The sequence below is a fragment of the Hemitrygon akajei genome, chromosome 12 (assembly GCF_048418815.1).
Source record: "Hemitrygon akajei chromosome 12, sHemAka1.3, whole genome shotgun sequence".
In the NCBI taxonomy this organism is placed as follows: domain Eukaryota; kingdom Metazoa; phylum Chordata; class Chondrichthyes; order Myliobatiformes; family Dasyatidae; genus Hemitrygon; species Hemitrygon akajei.
In genome coordinates, this window is record NC_133135.1 from 60,303,733 (window position 1) to 60,321,624 (window position 17,892).

Sequence of the window (17,892 nt, forward strand, 5' to 3'; positions counted from 1 at the left end):
GACCATCCGGACGGTAGTGCGGATGGAGGGGTGGGCCAAGTTATGAATGGAGTCGAAAACGCGTCGTCGCCAAGGTGCCGGGACGACGGGACGGGGCTGGCCGGTGGCGACGTCACAGAGTAGGGTCCTCTCACCTGGGCCTACGGGGAGGTCCTGGAGCTGCAAACCGGAGACTGCGGTTCTGTAACACGGGATCTCCTCATCTGCCAGCTGTGCCTCAGCCAGTGCCTCAAAGTCTACCCCTTGGGAAAGGGCGTGAATGTTAGGGCGAGAGAGCGCATCCGCCACGACATTGTCCTTACCCGAGACGTGCCGGACGTCCGTCGTGTATTCAGAGATGTAGGACAGATGGCGCTGCTGGCGGGACGACCAGGGATCGGACACCTTTGTGAATGTAAAGGTAAGCGGTTTGTGGTCCGTGAACGCGGTGAAGGGCCTACCTTCTAAGAAGTACCTGAAATGTCGGATTGCCAGGTATAGCGCCAACAGTTCCCGGTCGAAAGCACTGTATTTGAGCTCAGGTGGCCGCAGGTGTTTGCTGAAAAACGCCAGGGGTTGCCAGCGGCCCGCGATGAGCTGCTCCAGTACCCCACCGACTGCCGTGTTAGATGCGTCCACCGTGAGGGCGGTAGGGACGTCCATTCTGGGGTGCACTAGCATCGTGGCATTCGCCAAGGCCTCCTTCGTTTGAATGAAAGCGGCGGCAGACACCTCGTCCCAGGTAATGTCCTTGCCCGGACCGGACAGCAAGGCGAACAGGGGGCGCATGATCCGGGCAGCTGAAGGGAGGAAGCGGTGGTAGAAATTGACCATACCTACGAATTCCTGGAGGCCTTTGACCGTGGTGGGTCGGGGGAAATGGCGGACCGCATCTACCTTAGCGGGCAGAGGGGTTGCCCCGTCTGTGGTAATCCTGTGGCCCAGGAAGTCAATGGTGTCGAGCCCGAACTGGCATTTGGCCAGGTTGATCGTTAGACCGTAGTCACTCAGCCGGGCAAAGAGTTGTCGGAGGTGGGACAGATGCTCCTGACGACTGCTGCTGGCTATGAGGATGTCGTCCAAATAGATGAATGTGAAGTCCAGGTCGCGACCCACCGCGTCCATCAACCGCTGGAACGTCTGTGCGGCATTCTTCAGGCCGAACGGCATGCGGAGGAACTCAAAAAGGCCGAACGGGGTGATGAGAGCCGTTTTGGGGACGTCGTCCGGATGCATCGGGATTTGATGGTATCCGCGGATGAGGTCTACCTTGGAGAAGATCCGCGCGCCGTGCAGGTTTGCTGCAAAGTCCTGAATGTGCGGCACAGGGTAGTGGTCCAGTGTTGTAGCCTCGTTCAGACTGCGGTAGTCGCCGCACGGTCTCCAGCCCCCTGTCGCCTTGGGCACCATGTGCAGGGGAGAGGCCCATGGGCTGTCGGACCGCCGAATGATCCCCAATTCCTCCATCCGCTTGAACTCCTCCTTCGCCAGTCGGAGCTTGTCCGGGGGAAGCCGCCGAGCGCGGGCATGGAGGGGTGGTCCCTGGGTCAGGATGTGGTGCTGTACACCGTGTCGGGGCATGGCTGCCGTGAACTGCGGTGCCAGAACCGATGGGAAATCCGCCAGGACCCTGGTGAAGTCGTTGTCGGACAGCGTGATGGAGCCGAGGTGAGGGGCTGGCAACTGGGCTGCACCCAGGGGGAATGTCTGAAAGGTCTCGGCGTGAACCAGTCTCTTCCTGGGCAGGTCGACCAGTAGGCTGTGAGCCCGCAAGAAATCCGCACCCAGAAGCGGTTGGGCTACGGCGGCCAGTGTGAAGTCCCACGTGAACTGGCTGGAGTCGAACCGTAGCTGCACCGGACGGGTGCCATAAGTCCTTATTGTGCTGCCGTTCGCGGCCCATAGGGGGGGACCCGGCGCCCTGCTGTGGTTGTCGTAACTCGTCGGAGGTAAGACGCTGATCTCGGCACCGGTGTCGACCAAAAACCGGCGTCCCGACTGTTTGTCCCAGACATACAGGAGGCTATCCCGACGGCCAGCCGTCGTAGCCATCAGCGACGGCTGGCCCTGGCGTTTCCCGGGAACTGGCAGGGCATCCGGGAACTGGCAGGGCGGGCGGCAACGGCGGGCTTCTGCGCCCCACCACTGGTGGTAGAAACACCAGTGCTCGTTGGGCTCCACACCCCGGCCTCTGGGTTTAGCGGGCTCTGCGGCCGGGCCTGGACTGGTTTGCTGCTGGGAGCGTGGCCGGGTGATCTGTGCGACGGACGCCCCACTCACCTTCTTGGCGTTCCACAGCAAGTCCGCCCGGGCTGCCACCTTCCGGGGGTCGCTGAAATCCGCGTCGGACAGCAGCAGGCGTATGTCCTCGGGCAGCTGCTCCAGGAAAGCCTGCTCAAACATGAGGCAGGGTGTGTGTCCGTCGGCCAGAGACAACATCTCATTCATTAAAGCTGATGGAGGCCTGTCTCCCAAGCCATCCAGGTGCAGTAAACGGGCAGCTCGCTCGTGGCGGGAGAGCCCGAAAGTCCCTATGAGCAGGGCTTTGAATGCCGTGTACTTGCTGTCCGCCGGGGGAGACAGTACGAACTCCACGACCTGGGCCGCTGTGTCCTGGTTGAGGGAGCTCACCACGTAGTAGTAACGGGTGTCCTCTGAGGTTATTTGCCGAACATGGAATTGGGCTTCTGCTTGCTGAAACCATAGGTGAGGTTGTAGCGTCCAGAAGCTTGGCAGCTTCAAGGAAACCGCGTTAACAAACGCAGCGTCTGCCATCTCCGGTCCAAAAAAACGTTTGGACCGTCGGGGTCACCAATGTAGCGGGGTGCTACGCGCAGCGCTGAAATTACGACACGGAGTCGATAAACTGCAACCACAGAATAAGTTTATTTCAAAAACACAGTCTTGCTTTAAAGCCTGTCTCCCCCACTCGATACTTTGAGAGGCACGTAACTGAAACTCCTTGAGGCTATCTACCTTTGTCTCTGGCTCTGGCTAATTGTCAGCCGGTTCGAGTGTGCTAGTGATTGGGTCGCCACAAGACAGTCATTGAGCTAGTCGCTGATTGTCTCCCGATCCTCGGATACAGCAGCTTTTAAAGCAATCTCCTGGTTTAGTTGTATTAACATATCCAAGCGGTCTATAGGTGCATATCACAAGTGCATCCGCCACTATTGTTTCTACCTATTGACTTATTCATGTTCTAGTCTACATCTCTTAGCTACCTCTTATTAACACACCATTGTCTCCTACATTCTTAAAATTGCAAATAGCAAGTTCAAACTACATAATCTACATCAAGGCTGACTACTTAGCTTTGGTTACACAGCAAACAAGTTCAAAGCAAAACATCTTTTAGCTACCTCTCATTACCACACCATTGTCGGCTACATTCAATTGGATACATGCAGAGCACATAGCAAACTTCAAAGCTGACTACCTCTCTTAGCTACCTCTTATTAACACATATTAACACACCATTGTCTTCTACATTCCTAGCATTTCACATAGTTTTGGTTACACAGCAAATAATACAAGTTTTATACTCCATAATATTTTATACTCCAATATGTGTTCCACTGCCTCTGTTACCAGTATCTCTTTGTTGTGTCAGAGAGAATTCAATGGAAAAATAGTTCCCCCAATGTATTCTAGAGATGGCACCAGAGGTAGAGAGATTTTTGGTGTGTATTTAATATTTCACTAACATTTCAGTAATATTGTAAATATATTGTTTGATCTAAACATTTTTTGCCATTGAAATAATTCATTATGGGTTATATGTAAAGGTACGTAAATGGCATACATCATCACACCACCACCTCGTAAGTGTGTGCCTCGCTTAAAGTAAAAATAAAGTCAGACTCATGTTCCTGGCTCCCTTGTTTTCCTATCGATATGTTTTATGATTTGGAGTTACAAAACATAACACTGGCAATGAAGTTTTAAACAAATCCAAGACGATTACCTACCTGTTGAAACACAGTGAGATATTCCAGTTTTAAAAAAAGCACAGCGTGTACGTCTTCAGAAAAGGAGATGTTTGTGTTTTTTTTAAAAAAAAAGAAAAATAATGGACAGATTCACGGATTCATAAACAGTGAGTACTGGGTGATAATGATTATAAATTAAAAAAGCAGAAATGGCTGGCTACATCAGAAAGATAGACATGTTTGATTACCTAGAGATAACTGGGATGAATTTGTATGAATATGTATATGTGTGTGTACCAGTTTTGCTGAGTACATTGGATGGAAAACCATACAGTTTGCTCGGAGGTTTGACTGCTCCATCAAACCAGGCATAAATGAGCTTTGCTGAAATCATGAAAGTAATGCAGGAACAATTAGAACTGAAGTTACTGTTGATTGCAGAATGCTTTAGGTTTTATATGCAGAATTAAAAGGAAGGGGAGTCCATTTCAGCATATGTGCCTAAATTAAAGAGATTGCCTGAAATTGTCAGTTCAGTGATGGGCTTATTGATTGATGCACTGAGAGATCATTTTGTTTGTTGGAATCTTACAAGAAAGCATTCAAGAACAGCTCCTAACTGAAGCACAACTCACGTTTAAAAGAGCAGTTGAAATATCTGTATCAATGGAAACAGCAGACAGAGACAGAATTGTGTTGTGGTCTGGAATGAAAATGAGTGTGAACAAAATTGCAACATCTAAACAGGAACTGGCCTGTCAATGAATTGTGTTATAGTTGTGGCAGGAGCTCACATACGCCACACCAGTGCAGGTTGAAAGGTGAAATTTGCAGAAAACACAACAAAGTAGGACATATACAAAGAGCATATCGGACAGACAAAATTAAATGGATTGTTCCGGGAAGAGAAAAAAAAAGGTCAAGTTGCAGTTTCAAAAAGAGCACCAATCTGCATACTGTGATGAAAAATTTGATAATGATGAGAGTGACAAAGGACTGAGTAGCCTTGAGGTTTATAATGTGAAATCTAACAATTGACAAACATTATGGCCTAAACTAGAATTGAACAGCAAATTAATTAAAATGGAATTGGGCACTGGTTCGGCTATTTCAGTCATTTCTCAAAAGAGTTTGACTTGTACTTCAAAGATACTGAACTGAAGCCTGCAGATATCCGGCTAAGAAATTATACTGGAGAAGCGATAACTCCTGTGGGTATGGCATTTGCAACAGTGAAATACAACAACCAACAAGCCACATTGAGCTTGTATGTGGTAAAATCAGGAGGGCCAACATGGTGGGGTTGTGTTTGTCTGAGACAACTACAACTTGAGTGGCGATCTGTCCACCATTTGCATGTCACATCTCCTGTATTGGAGTCAACTGAAATTTATATTTAAGAAAGGTACTAGATGATGTCATGGCACCATTTAAGGATGGCATTGGAAAACTCAGACATATCAAGGGTTAAATGAAAAAGCCACACCCAGATTTTACAAAGCTCATCCGGTTCCTTATGCCCTCTGTCATAAAGTAGCCAGTGAGCTAGATCACAATGAGGCTGAAGGAATTCCTTCCAAGGTTGATGGAGCCTCTGGGCAGCACCCATGGCCCCAGTATCCAAGAAGGATGGGATTGCCAGGATTTGTGGTGATTATAAGATCACCATCAACCTAGTACTTAAAGTAGATCAGTACCCTCGGCTCAGGATAGAGGATAGCTTTACAAACCTTTCTGGAAGGAAACACTTCAGCAAAGTGGACTTAGCTGAGGCCTACCTGCAGATGGAGACGAAACATAGAAAACATGCAGCACAATACAGGCACTTCAGCCCACAAAGCTGTGCCGAACATGGCCTTACCTTAGAACTATCTAGGCTTTACCCATAGCCCTCTATTTTTACTAAGCTCCATGTAGCCATCCAGGAGTCTCTTAAAAGACCTGATCGTTTCCTCCTCCACCACCACTGCCGGCAGCCCATTCCATGCACTCACCACTCTCTGCGTAAAAAAAAAAAAAAAAACTTACCCCTGACATCTCCTCTGTACCTACTTCTAAGCACCTTAAAACTATGCCCTCTTGTGCTAGCCAGTTCAGCCCTGGGGAAAAGCCTCTGACTATCCACATGATCAATGCCTCTCATTATCTTGTACAGCTCTATCAAGTCACCTTATCCTCCATCGCTCCAAGGAGAAAAAGCTTAGTTCGCTCAACCTGTTTTCATAAGGCATGCTCCCCAATCCAGACAACATTCTTGTAAATCTCTTCTGCACCCTTTCTGTGGTTTCCACGTCCTTCCTATAGTGAGACGACTAGAACTGAGCACAGTACTCCAAGTGGGGTATGACCCAGGGTCCTATATAGCTGCAACATTACCTCTCGGCTCTTAAACTCAATCCCATGATTGATGAAGGCCAATGCACCGTATGCCTTTTTAACCACAGAGTCAACCTGCGTAGCAGCTTTGAGTGTCCTATGGACTCGGATACCAAGATCCCTCTGATCCTCCACACTGCCAAGAGTCTTACTTCTATATTCTTAATTCTATATAGACTATATATTCGTAATATAGTCTTAATTCTATATTCTGCCATCATATTTGACCTACCAAAATGAAGCACCTCAAACTTATCTGGGTTGAACTCCATCTGCTACTTCTCAGCCCAGTTTTGCATCCTATCAATGTCCCACTGTAACCTCTGACAGCCCTCCACAATATCCACAACACCTCCAACCTTTGTGTCATTAGCAAATTTACAAACCCAATCCTCCACTTCCTCATCCAGGTCATTTATAAAAATCACAAAGAGAAGGGGTCCCAGAACAGATCCCTGAGACACACCACTGGTCACCGGCCTCCATGCAGAATATGACCCGTCTACAGCCACTCTTTGTCTTCTGTGGACAAGCCAGTTCTGGATCCACAAAACAATGTCCCCTTGGATCCCATGTCTCCTTACTTTCTCAATAAGCCTTGCATAGGGTACCTTATCAAATGCCTTGCTAAAATCCATACACACTACCTCTACAGCTCTACCTTCATCAATGTGTTTAGTCACATCCTCAAAAAATTCAATCAGGCTCGTAAGGCAGAACCTGGCTTTGACAAAGCCATGCTGACTATTTCTAATCATATTATGCCTCTCCAAATGTTCATAAATCCTGCCTCTCAGGATCTTCTCCATCAACTTATCAACAACTGAAGTAAGACCCACTGGCCTAAAATTTCCTGGGATAGCTCTACTCCCTTTCTTGAATAAGCGAACAACATCCGCAACTTCCCAATCCAACGGAACCTCTCCTGTCCCCATTGATGGTGCAAAGATCATTGCCAGAGGCTCAGCAATCTCCTCCCTCTCTTCCCAGAGTAGCCTGGGGTACATCCCGTCCAGTCTCAGTGACATATCCAACGATGCTTTCCAAAAGCTCCAGCACATCCTCTTTCTTAATATCTACATTCTCAAGTTTTTCAGTCCACTGCAAGTCATCCCTACAATCGCCAAGATCCTTTTCTGTAGTGAATACTGAAGCAAAGTATTCATTAAGTACCTCCACTATTTCCTCCGGTTTTGTACACACTGTTCTATCGTCACACTTGATTGGTCCTATTCTCTCACATCTTATCCTCTTGCTCGTCACATACTTGTAGAATACCTTGGGCTTTTCCTTAACCCTGTCCGCCAAGGCCTTCTCTAATGCCCCTTCTGGCTCTCTAATTTCATTCTTAAGCTGCTTCTTGCAAGCCTTATAATCTTCTAGATTCATATCATTACCTAGTTTTTTAAACCTTTTGTAAGCTCTTCTTTTCTTCTTAACTAGATTTACAACAGCCTTTGTGCACCATGGATCTTGTACCGTACCATCCTTTCCATGTCTCATTGGAACGTACTTACTCAGAAACCCGCACAAATATCCCCTGAACATTTGCCATATTTCTTCGGTACGTTTCCTTGAGAACATCTGATTCCAATTTATGCTTCTAAGTTCCTGTCTGATAGCCTCATAGTTCCCTTTACTCCAATTAAACGTTTCCCTAACTTGTTTGTTCCTATCCCTCTCCAGTGCAATGGTAGAAAAGTTCAAGATGTTTCTCACCATAAACATTTAACGAAGGGTTTTATCTCTATAATGGACATTTTAGGAGTAGCATCTGCACCTGCATTCTGGAGAAAGCAATGAACCAGGTGCTGCAAGGCTGCCCAAACATTCATTATTACCAGGATGACATCATTGTTACCAGTAAGGATAAGCAACATCTCCAAAATCTCAAGGCAGTGTTAAAAAGATTAGAAGATTATGGGCTTAGAGCATGACACAACAAGCGTTAATTCTTTAAGTCAAGCATCACCTACTGCGGTCACACCATTGACACACAAGATTTAAGCAAGTGTGCTGAGAAAATTCAAGCAATGGTGGATACCCCAGCATTGAAGGATGTGTCATAGTTGTCATTCTTTTAGGATTTGTCTGTAACTATAACAGGTTCCTGCCCAAACTGGAACTGTGCTCCACCTCTTGACTCATTTCTCCAGATCATGTAGAATGGAGAAAGCAGTGAGAGGTGGCTTTCCAAAAGGTAACAGAAATGGTCATATCAGACACTGTACTCACACATTGTGATCCACATCGTCCAGTTAAGCTTGTCATGGACTGTTCTGAATGCCAACATGTCCAGAACAAAGGTGTTCAGGGCTGTCAGAACCACTTCCTGAAAACTCTTACAACCAGACGGAGGAAACCCCAGATCCTGAGATTGTTCTACAGGCACAAGTCTCACTTGCTAAGCAGAGTGATCCCCTTGTCAGGAACGATGTTATCCCACAAGAGTTAGAAAGCCTCCACAGCGATAAATCTTTAGGCCTGAATGGGACAATTTAAAATTTACTATACTACTATACAGTAGTTGTACTATATAATATATTGTGTGTGTAGGTGTATATATAAGATACAGCATTTAGATTACATATTTGAGTCGGGTTGCATTCTATATTGAGTTGGAGTGTATAGCTAAGCAAGGAGCATTGTGTATTTAATATTTCAGTAATATTTGAGTACAGGTAGTCCCCGAGTTACGAACGTCCGACTTACGGACAACTCGTACTTACGAACCGAGGAAGGAGAATGCCGTCCGCCATTTTAACTTGGATCATGATGCTGTCTGCCATTTTAAGTCGTTGCCGTTGACGCTGTGTTGAGTGTAAGATTCACCCTGACCACGCCCACCACCTTCCCCCCAACCCCCCCCCCCCCCCCGTTCCGGTCGGCCGGTAGCACAGTGAGATCAGCGCCGGACTGGAGAACGGAGTTTCCCGAGTTTGATCCAGTGATAGACCGTTCCCGTGTCCGGTTGATGTCGATCCACTGACTCCCGTACCATCCGTGCTGGGTTGATGTCGAGCTCGCAACTCGACCTTGTAAAAAAAAACACTGCCACATCCAGTTTAAATTCCCACACGGAATATTGTGGATGATCAAATACCCAAACCCAGCACAGCCCCCACTTGTCCCATTTAGCCTGTCTCAATGCGGTAGTCCTTAGGACCCAGCGGACCGTGGGAGCCGGCAAAGTTTGGGAGCCGCTGCCTGCAGTGTTTCTGTTCCATTGACGGGAAGTGATCGCGATCGAAAATAAACTGGAAATAATAAAGCGTTTGGAAAGAGGTGAAATGCCATCGGTCATTGGAAAAGTGTTGGCTACAGTCCGTCAACGATCGGAACAATTTTAAAGGATAACAGATAAAGTGAGAATAATGGAGCATGTGAAAGGCGCTGCCCCAATGAAAGCTACAATTATTACTAAGCAACGCAGTGGTTTAATTATTGGAATCTTAAGTGTTTTATATGCATAGAAAGGTAAAATATATACTATATACTAAGACAAACGTTTGACTAACTGACGCTAAATAATACTGGATGTACTTGTTCCGACTTCCGTACAAAGACGGACTTAGGAACGGAACTCGTATGTAACCCCAGGACTGCCTGTAATGTAAATATATTGTTCGATTAAGCATACTAGTTCTTATAAATAATTCACTAAGGATTATATGTAAAAAATATGAAATAGCATATGGATCATTCCACCACAATGTACCTCACAAAGTAAAAATGAAGTTAGACCCACATTTCTGGCTCCCTTGTTTTCCTGTCAATTACTTTTTATGTTTTGGAGATGCAAAACATAACTGTTCTATTTTTGAAAAAAAAGCGTTTTCAGTTTTAAACCTTTCTTTTCCATGGAATTTGACTTGTGACTATATTCTCCAAACATTATTGGAAATGATTCTTCAGAAAACTCAATGGTTTGGACATATCTCACTTCAATTTAGATGAAAGTGGAGTCTTTCGTGCCACTGTCATCTGTAACAGTGCTCTCTGAGCATTGGCTTAGATAACATGTTCATTTCTAAAGTTGCTTGTGTAAGACTACAACCACTGAACAAATGCTCACAATAATTGATGGAAATGATTCTTACGCATTTTTAGGTTATTTTTGGAAAATCAAGTTGTGCAGAGTTTACAAAAGAGTCATATACTGCGGTTATATATCATAACAGGTAAGAAAATGTCAAAAATTACTTGCCTTATCATAAATATTTTTGCTCAGCCTAGTTTTTCATTTTATAAGGACTAAAAAGAGAAATGATACCTTTTGAGTGATTTAGAAATATTCACAGTTACGCAGACACCACTAGTAAAGCTGTCATAATTGTCATTTCTAATTGGGTTCAAATGAAGAGAGAGGGAAGAATCAACCACGGGCTCACAAATAGGGCAGACTGGATAAGGAAGGATTTCCTTACTGAACGACAGTAGTGAACCAGAAGGGTCTTTATGAAAGTACGGTTATATCCTGGTCATTGCTATTGATGCAACTTCAATTAACCATTGTTCCCAACCCATTTTCAACTGGCACCACCACCACTTGTACGATTCAGTCCCCACCTATCAGAGACGTCCTTTTGCTTTCGACAACACTCACCCTGTAACCATGTTTGATTTATGATTTTCCACAACCTGAAACATCAGCTTTGTTTTGCTCTTCACAGAAACTTCCTGGTCCCTCGATTGCTGATGTTGTTTAGAATGTCTTTCTATTTTATTGCACCAAGTTTTTAAAATTTGTATTTCTCTTTTAGGAATAAATCATTTTCCAATTTTTTTTCATTGTCACGTTAGAGAATGTGACATCAAACATGTTAGATCTCTGCATTCTGTAGGGTAAACAATAGGTTTGTTTTATATATGGTCAGTAACTATTGGGTCCAACATTAATCATCTACTCTTGTTAAAGATCTCTGAGGTATAACATTTTTATACAATTTAAAATAGTTGAATAAAAATGAGTATTTGCTTCAGTATATGAAAATTCTTTGAATATTATATCTACCAAAATCTTAAAGTGTTAATTTTGACAACTAAATTTCATTCCTTTTTTACCCTAAACCACAGTATAACCACGTGTATTTACACTATAATTTTATGTTGGTGCAGAAGGCAGCTGAGGCATTTGAACTGGTCATGACATTCTGGTCTTTGGCTACCGGGTAGTTGAAAAATATCAGCTGAGGTCTGTGCCCCCTACACCTATCTAGCTCACTCCTGTTCGAAAGTGCAGTTGCCTACTTAGTAGATAAAAGCAAGATTGAACTTGGCTGTAATATCCTCAGTAGTTAGAGTGCCTGTTAATGCATAATGTAGACCCATCAATGATCAGTTATAGAGTACTGTAAATTTAACTGATCAATTATATCTCATTGTGAAATCTGGCATTGTGAACATAGACGTGTTGGGTGAAATATAATGGAATTATTTTTCCTTTGGTTGAAAAAGTATTCAGAAATAGTTGATGGCAAAACTTAAGTATTAGTTATTGAGTAAGCATGACTGTGAAATTACTGATCACTGAGGTGACTTACTGAGGATTTCATCGCCGGTTATACTGTACACTAGAGAGTGCATGAGTTCTATGTACGGTAGTTATGGTCAATGACATGTCGAGCCTTTGAGTTCACAGTGTGATGAAATCATTTAGTTTCTCTTTCCAGTTGTTTTTAATGACTATAAATTCTTTGCAGAATGTTTAATTTCTTAAAGAAGCTTCCCCTTTTAGCAATTTATACTTAGAAATGTATTCAAGATTCCTCCAATGCTCCATTTGTAAATGAATATGGAATCTTGGGAAATAAGTTTACAAATCTGTAATATGCAACTTTTCTAAATGAGGCTCTGTGATATCAGTGCTTGGAAAACTGGCCCTTTGACAGACCAACTATAATTTACTTCATATTAAAGAACTGCTTTGATTTGTAAAAAAAAGTTCAATACCAATACTCGTGAATATGAAAATGATTGCACAAACCATTAAATACTTAAAGCAATGAATGCATTATTTTTGCCAGTCTCACCCCAGTCACACCCTCCTTCCCTCTTGGAGTCTTTAACTCAGAGATTCTTCCAACAGCTTCCCGGGCTAACTATTTTAATGTGAAACCTTTATTGATGTGCAGCTTTTTGAGTTGTGGAATGCAATACAATCAAATCATATTGACATCAGGGCTGTGTAAAAAGAGCTAGCTTTCAATCAGGACAGTGATCGAGATTTTAAAGGCAGAGCTTTGTGGCAGTTTCTCTGAGTTGAGGAGCGACCAGTCAGCAAGAGGGATTCATTAAAAGGGCAGATAAAACGGAGTGGCCGTTCTTTTGAGTGTGCCCGTGTTTAAAGTGGCTTTGGCTCATCAGGCTTGGGAAAGGTTAAATATTTGGTAGGTTTCTCTCTTTCTGTTCTAATTTGTTCATCGTTATCTGTTAGGATGTAGTAGTGCTGTGAGAATAGCTCCAGGGGTAGTATTTTGTACTATATGTGGGATATGGGAAGTCTGGGAGACTGGAGGTCTCCCAGATGAACACATCTGCACCAGGTGCACCGAGCTGCAGCTCCTGAGAGAATGTATTAAGGAACTAGAGCTGAAGCTCAATGACCTTCGACTCGTGTGGGAGAATGAGGAAGTGATAGACAGGAGCTACGGGGTGGGGGGGGGTACTCACACCTAGATTGCAGGAGATAGGTAACTGTCAGGAGAAGGAGAGAAATGCACAGTTAATGCAGAGTACACTTGGGGCCCTTTCCCTCAATCGCAACTTTAGATACTGTTGGGGGGGTGGCCTACTGGGAGGAGCCACAGTGACTAGGTCTGTGGCACTGATTCTATGGCTCAGAAGAGCAGAGAGGTGAAGAAGGCTGCAGTGTTGATAGGAGATTCAATAGTCAGAGGAACAGAGATGAGTTCTGTGGGCGCGATAGAGTTACCCAGATGGGTTGTTGCCTCCCTGATGCAACGATCAGGGATGTCTCAGGTTGAGTCCATGGCATTCTCAAGGGCGAGGATGAGCAGCCAGAAGTCTTGGTACACATTGGCACCAATGACATAGGTAGACAAGGTGAGGAGGTCCTGAAGAGAGATTTTGGGTAGCTAGGTCGAAAGCTGAGAAACAGGACCTCCAGGGTAGTAATCTCTGTTGCTGTCTGTGCCACAAGGGTATTAGGAGAGTTTGGCAGGTGAATGCATGGCTGAGGGACTGATGCAGGGAGCAGGGTTTCAGATTTATGGATCATTGGGATCTCTTCTGGGGAAGGTACGACCTGTACAAAAGGGATGGGTTACACCTGAACCAGAGGGGGTCCAATATCCTTGCAGGCAGGTTGGCAAGAGTTGCTTGGGAGGATTTAAACTAATTTGGCAGGGAGATGGGAACTGGAGCGATAGTGCTGAAGATGAGGTAGTTGGTTTACAAACAGAAGCAATGTGTAGTGAGGAGAAGCTGTTGACAGGGCAAAATTGCATAGAACAGGATGAGTTGCAACGTAAAAGGCAAACAAAATCAAAAAGGGTGAATACAGGACTGAAGGTGTTAAATTTGAATGAACGCAGTTTATGGTTACTTTGTAGGCTCAGTCCATGGTGAGAAAGGCAAATGTGATGTTAGCACTCATTTCAAGAGGACTGGAATATAAAAACAAAGAGATAATGTTGAGACTTTATAAAGTATTGGCAAAGTATCTCTTGGAGTATTGTGAGCAGTTTTGGGCCCATTATCTTAAAAAGGATGTGCTGAAACTGGAGAGGGTTCAAAGGAAGTTCACAAAAATGATTCCAGAATTGAATGGCTTGTCATATGACGAATGTTTAACAGGGGCTGAGCCTGTATTCACTAGAATTCAGAAGAATGAGAGGTGACCTAGTTGAAACCTTGACAGAATGGATGTGGAGAGGATGTTTCCTATGGTGGGAGTGTCTTAAGACCAGAGGACAAACCTCAGATAAAGGGCTGACCTTTTAGAATGGAGGTGGAGGAGGAATTTCTTTAGCCAGAGAGTGGTGAATCTGTGGAATTCTTTGCCACAGGCAGCAGTGGAGGCCAAGTCTTTATGTATGTTCAATGCAGAGGTTGATAGATTCTAAATTGGTCAGAGCATGAAGGGATACGGGCAGCAGGCAGGAGATTGGAGCTGAGAGGAAAAATGGATCAGCCATGATGAAATTTTGGAGCAGACTGTATGGGCAAAATGGCCTGATTCTGCTCCTATATCTTATGGTCTTATGATCTAAGCTTCATGAATATAAACATATTTTCCAAGGAATGAATTGGTAGTTATTAGTGATGCAGACATTTTCCTGTCAGCCTGGTGGGCTTTTACTTCAATTATAGGGCATATCTGGGATGAACTAATTATATAAAACTAATATTTACACCCAAATACCAGATGAGATGGTAGGAATTAACTATTGAATGGTGGAGCCATCTTTAATTACTGAAGCTTGCTGATATTGTTTAATAATACATTTCACTTAATGTGAGTAAATACTATTTTATGTGAAATGCATTTATTTCTTTTGTTAGATCCCCTGACTTTCATGAAGAGATTAAAATCAAACTCCCTGCGTATCTGACTGATCACCATCACTTGCTCTTCACCTTCTATCACGTCAGCTGCCAGCAGAAGCAGAATACACCCTTAGAAACCCCAGTTGGATACACGGTATGATCTTAACGTATCGGTACTGATTATTCCAGGTTCAAAGCGAGAATTCAAGGAAATTAACACTCTCTATGTAAATATTGTTTGACCAACACCTATTCTCTGCAAAGGCTCTAAAGCTTTCATACTTCATCATTTCTTATTACTCTGCGTGAGCGTGGTGAGTGAGTCTAAGCAGGCTATTTGATTGACAAATGGTATGCGGCTAATGCAAATTAACCTACAGTGCCTACAAAAAGTATTCACCCCCCCCCCCTTTAAGTTTTCATGTTGTATTGTTTTACAACATTGAATCACAGTGGATTTAATTTGGCTTTTTTGACACTGATCAACAGAAAAAAATACTTTTATTTCAAAGTGAAGACAGATCTCTATAAACTGATCTACGTTAATTACAAATATAAATCACAAAATAATTGATTTCATGAGTATATACCCTCTTCAAGTCACCATTTAGTAGATACACCTTTGGCAGCAATACAGCTTGTGTGGGTAGGTCTTTATCAGGTTTGCACATCTGGACACTTTTCCCCCGTTCTTTACAAAACTGCTCTCACTCTGTCAGGTTGTATGGGAATCATACCCTTTTCAAGTCAAACCATAAATTCTCAATTGGATTGGGGTCTGGACTCTGACTTGGCCACTCCAGGGCATTAACTTTGTTGTTTTTAAACCATTCCTATGTAGCTTTGGCTTTATGTTTGGAGTCGTCGTCTTGCTGTAAAAAAAATCTTCCCCCTAGTCGCAGTTCTCTTGTAGACTGCATCAGCTTTTCCTCCAGGATTTCGCTGTATTGTGTTGCATTCATTTTACCCTCTACCTTCACAAGCCTTCCAGGGCCTGTTACAGTGAAGCATCCCCACAGCATGACGCAGCCTCCACCATGCTTCATGGTAGGGATGGTGTGTTTTTGATGATTTGCTTACACCAAACGTAGTGTTCAGTCTGATGGCCAAAAAGCTCAATTTTGATTTCATCAGACCACAGAACCTTCTGCCAGCTGTCCTCAGAGTCTCCCACATGCCTTCTGGCAAATTCTAGCTGACATTTCATGTGAGTTTTTTTCAACAGTGGCTTTTTCTTTGCCACTCTCCCATAAAGCTGTGACTGGTGAAGCACCCGAGCAACAGTTGTTGTATGCGCAGTCTCTCCCATCTCAGCCACTGAAGCTTGTAACTCCTCCAGAGCTGTCATAGGTGTCTTGGTGGTCTCCCTCACTAGTCCCCTTCTTGCACGGTCACTCAGTTTTTGAGGATGGCTTATTCTAGACAGATTTATAGCTGAGCCATATTTTTTCCATTTCTTAATGATTGACTTAACTGTACTCCAAGGGGTATCGGTGATTTGGACATTTTCTGCCACCTTCAACAGGATTTCAACAGCAGACTCATTTTCCCTTCCCTCCCCTTTTAGCATTTCAAAGGAACAATTACCTCCATGACTCCCTCTTTGGCTGTTCCATGAATCATCTTCCTTTTGCAGTTTTCCATATAATCATGTGCCTTTTCATCTCTTCTTTTCCTATCATCCAGGGACCTAAATATTTCTTAGAGATCAAAACAATTATTCCCTGGCATTTGCTGCTCATGATATGGTCCCCCTACAGTGAAGAAACTTTATGGATATTGAGTGACTGCTCTGCAGGACACCTCCATTAACTCCACAAGAATGACCCAGCATTTTCTGTAGCCTGTCACTTTAATTCTGCATTTTATTCCCACTCTCACTTCTCAGTCTTTGGTCTCCTGTATTACTCAAACAATGCCCAATGTAATCATCGTAATTTTCATTTGGATATTTTGCAAACCCTTCTTTCAGGTACCCACCCTTGTCCTCTTGTAATTCCTGTTTAAAGTTGATTTTTTTAAAATCACTAAATGCTGATTTTTTTTAATTCTTGAAATTCTGCCCTGTGTTCGTTTGGAAGAGAGACAACCAACACCTGATTATAGTGAAGCGTGGCTTTATTGCAGAATCGTAACTGGCACAGCGAGTACACGGTGTCGCTGGAGAAGGCGCGTTCTGCCTTCCCCTTACATTCTGCTCTTATTTATACCCCTTTACCCTATTCCAACCCCTCGCTACACATATTTGGTAAGGCCGAACTTTGTTGTACATATTAGGTAATATCGGGCACTTGTGTCCTCCTTATTGGCCCGATGCCATTCACTCACAAGTTACCTGTTTCTTTTGTTTATTGAATCGCGTGACACTAGCAGTTTCGGTGTAGCGGAATCCCCAGTTTCGCTTCCTCCCTCCCTTGTACTCCTGTCTCCTAATATCACGTGAGCCACTCCTGACCTGTAGTGGCAGTCTCGAATTAACCCTAACATTAACCCTAACAGTACCTGTGACAATTTTAGTTTGCACCCTATTCCATCATTTCTTTCTACTTCCCCCTCACTGTGCAGAAATAAAAGATGTGATGGGGTTATGGCAGAAATGATTTCTCTCTGACCATGCATCTCCTGATCTCAGTTATCTAACTGTAGGGAGCTGCTTCCCTTACACAAGATTCATAAGGCAACATAATTCATGCAAATAACTTAGAATTCTGCCTTCTCTAACAAAAAGTATTGTGTCCAGACACAGGTTGGTATTAACTTTTCACTCTCCTTATTCCCTCCAATGCAGTGGATCCCAATGCTGCAGAATGGACGTCTGAAAACGGGTCATTTATGTCTTCCTGTGTCACTTGAGAAGCCTCCACAGTCTTATTCAGTTTTATCCCCAGAAGTAAGTTACTTAAGTTCATATGTAGTTCAGATTACCTTCTCTCTGTATCACACTTGCATAGACTCGCTGTTTGTGAACATTGATTACTGTAATATGAGGTGATAAAGATATAGAGTTGTTCATCCTTTCGTCTCAGGTATCAGGTTTTGAATTTCACTGGTGTTGGCAAGAATGATTCTCTGTAACAATAGCAACATAACACTT

General features: G+C 43.9%; 1 protein-coding gene across 7 annotated transcripts in view; it reads left to right on the forward strand.

Moving 5' to 3' along the window:
- dock7 (dedicator of cytokinesis 7) overlaps nucleotides 1-17,892 on the forward strand; it is a 185,727-nt gene that overhangs the window by 74,590 nt on the left and 93,245 nt on the right. For all 7 annotated transcript variants that reach the window (XM_073063221.1, XM_073063214.1, XM_073063219.1 and 4 more), the window contains exons 16-18: nucleotides 10,398-10,468; nucleotides 14,814-14,952; nucleotides 17,587-17,688. In XM_073063221.1, coding sequence (XP_072919322.1) covers nucleotides 10,398-10,468; nucleotides 14,814-14,952; nucleotides 17,587-17,688 — 312 coding nt within the window. The remainder of the gene's footprint in view (nucleotides 1-10,397; nucleotides 10,469-14,813; nucleotides 14,953-17,586; nucleotides 17,689-17,892) is intronic.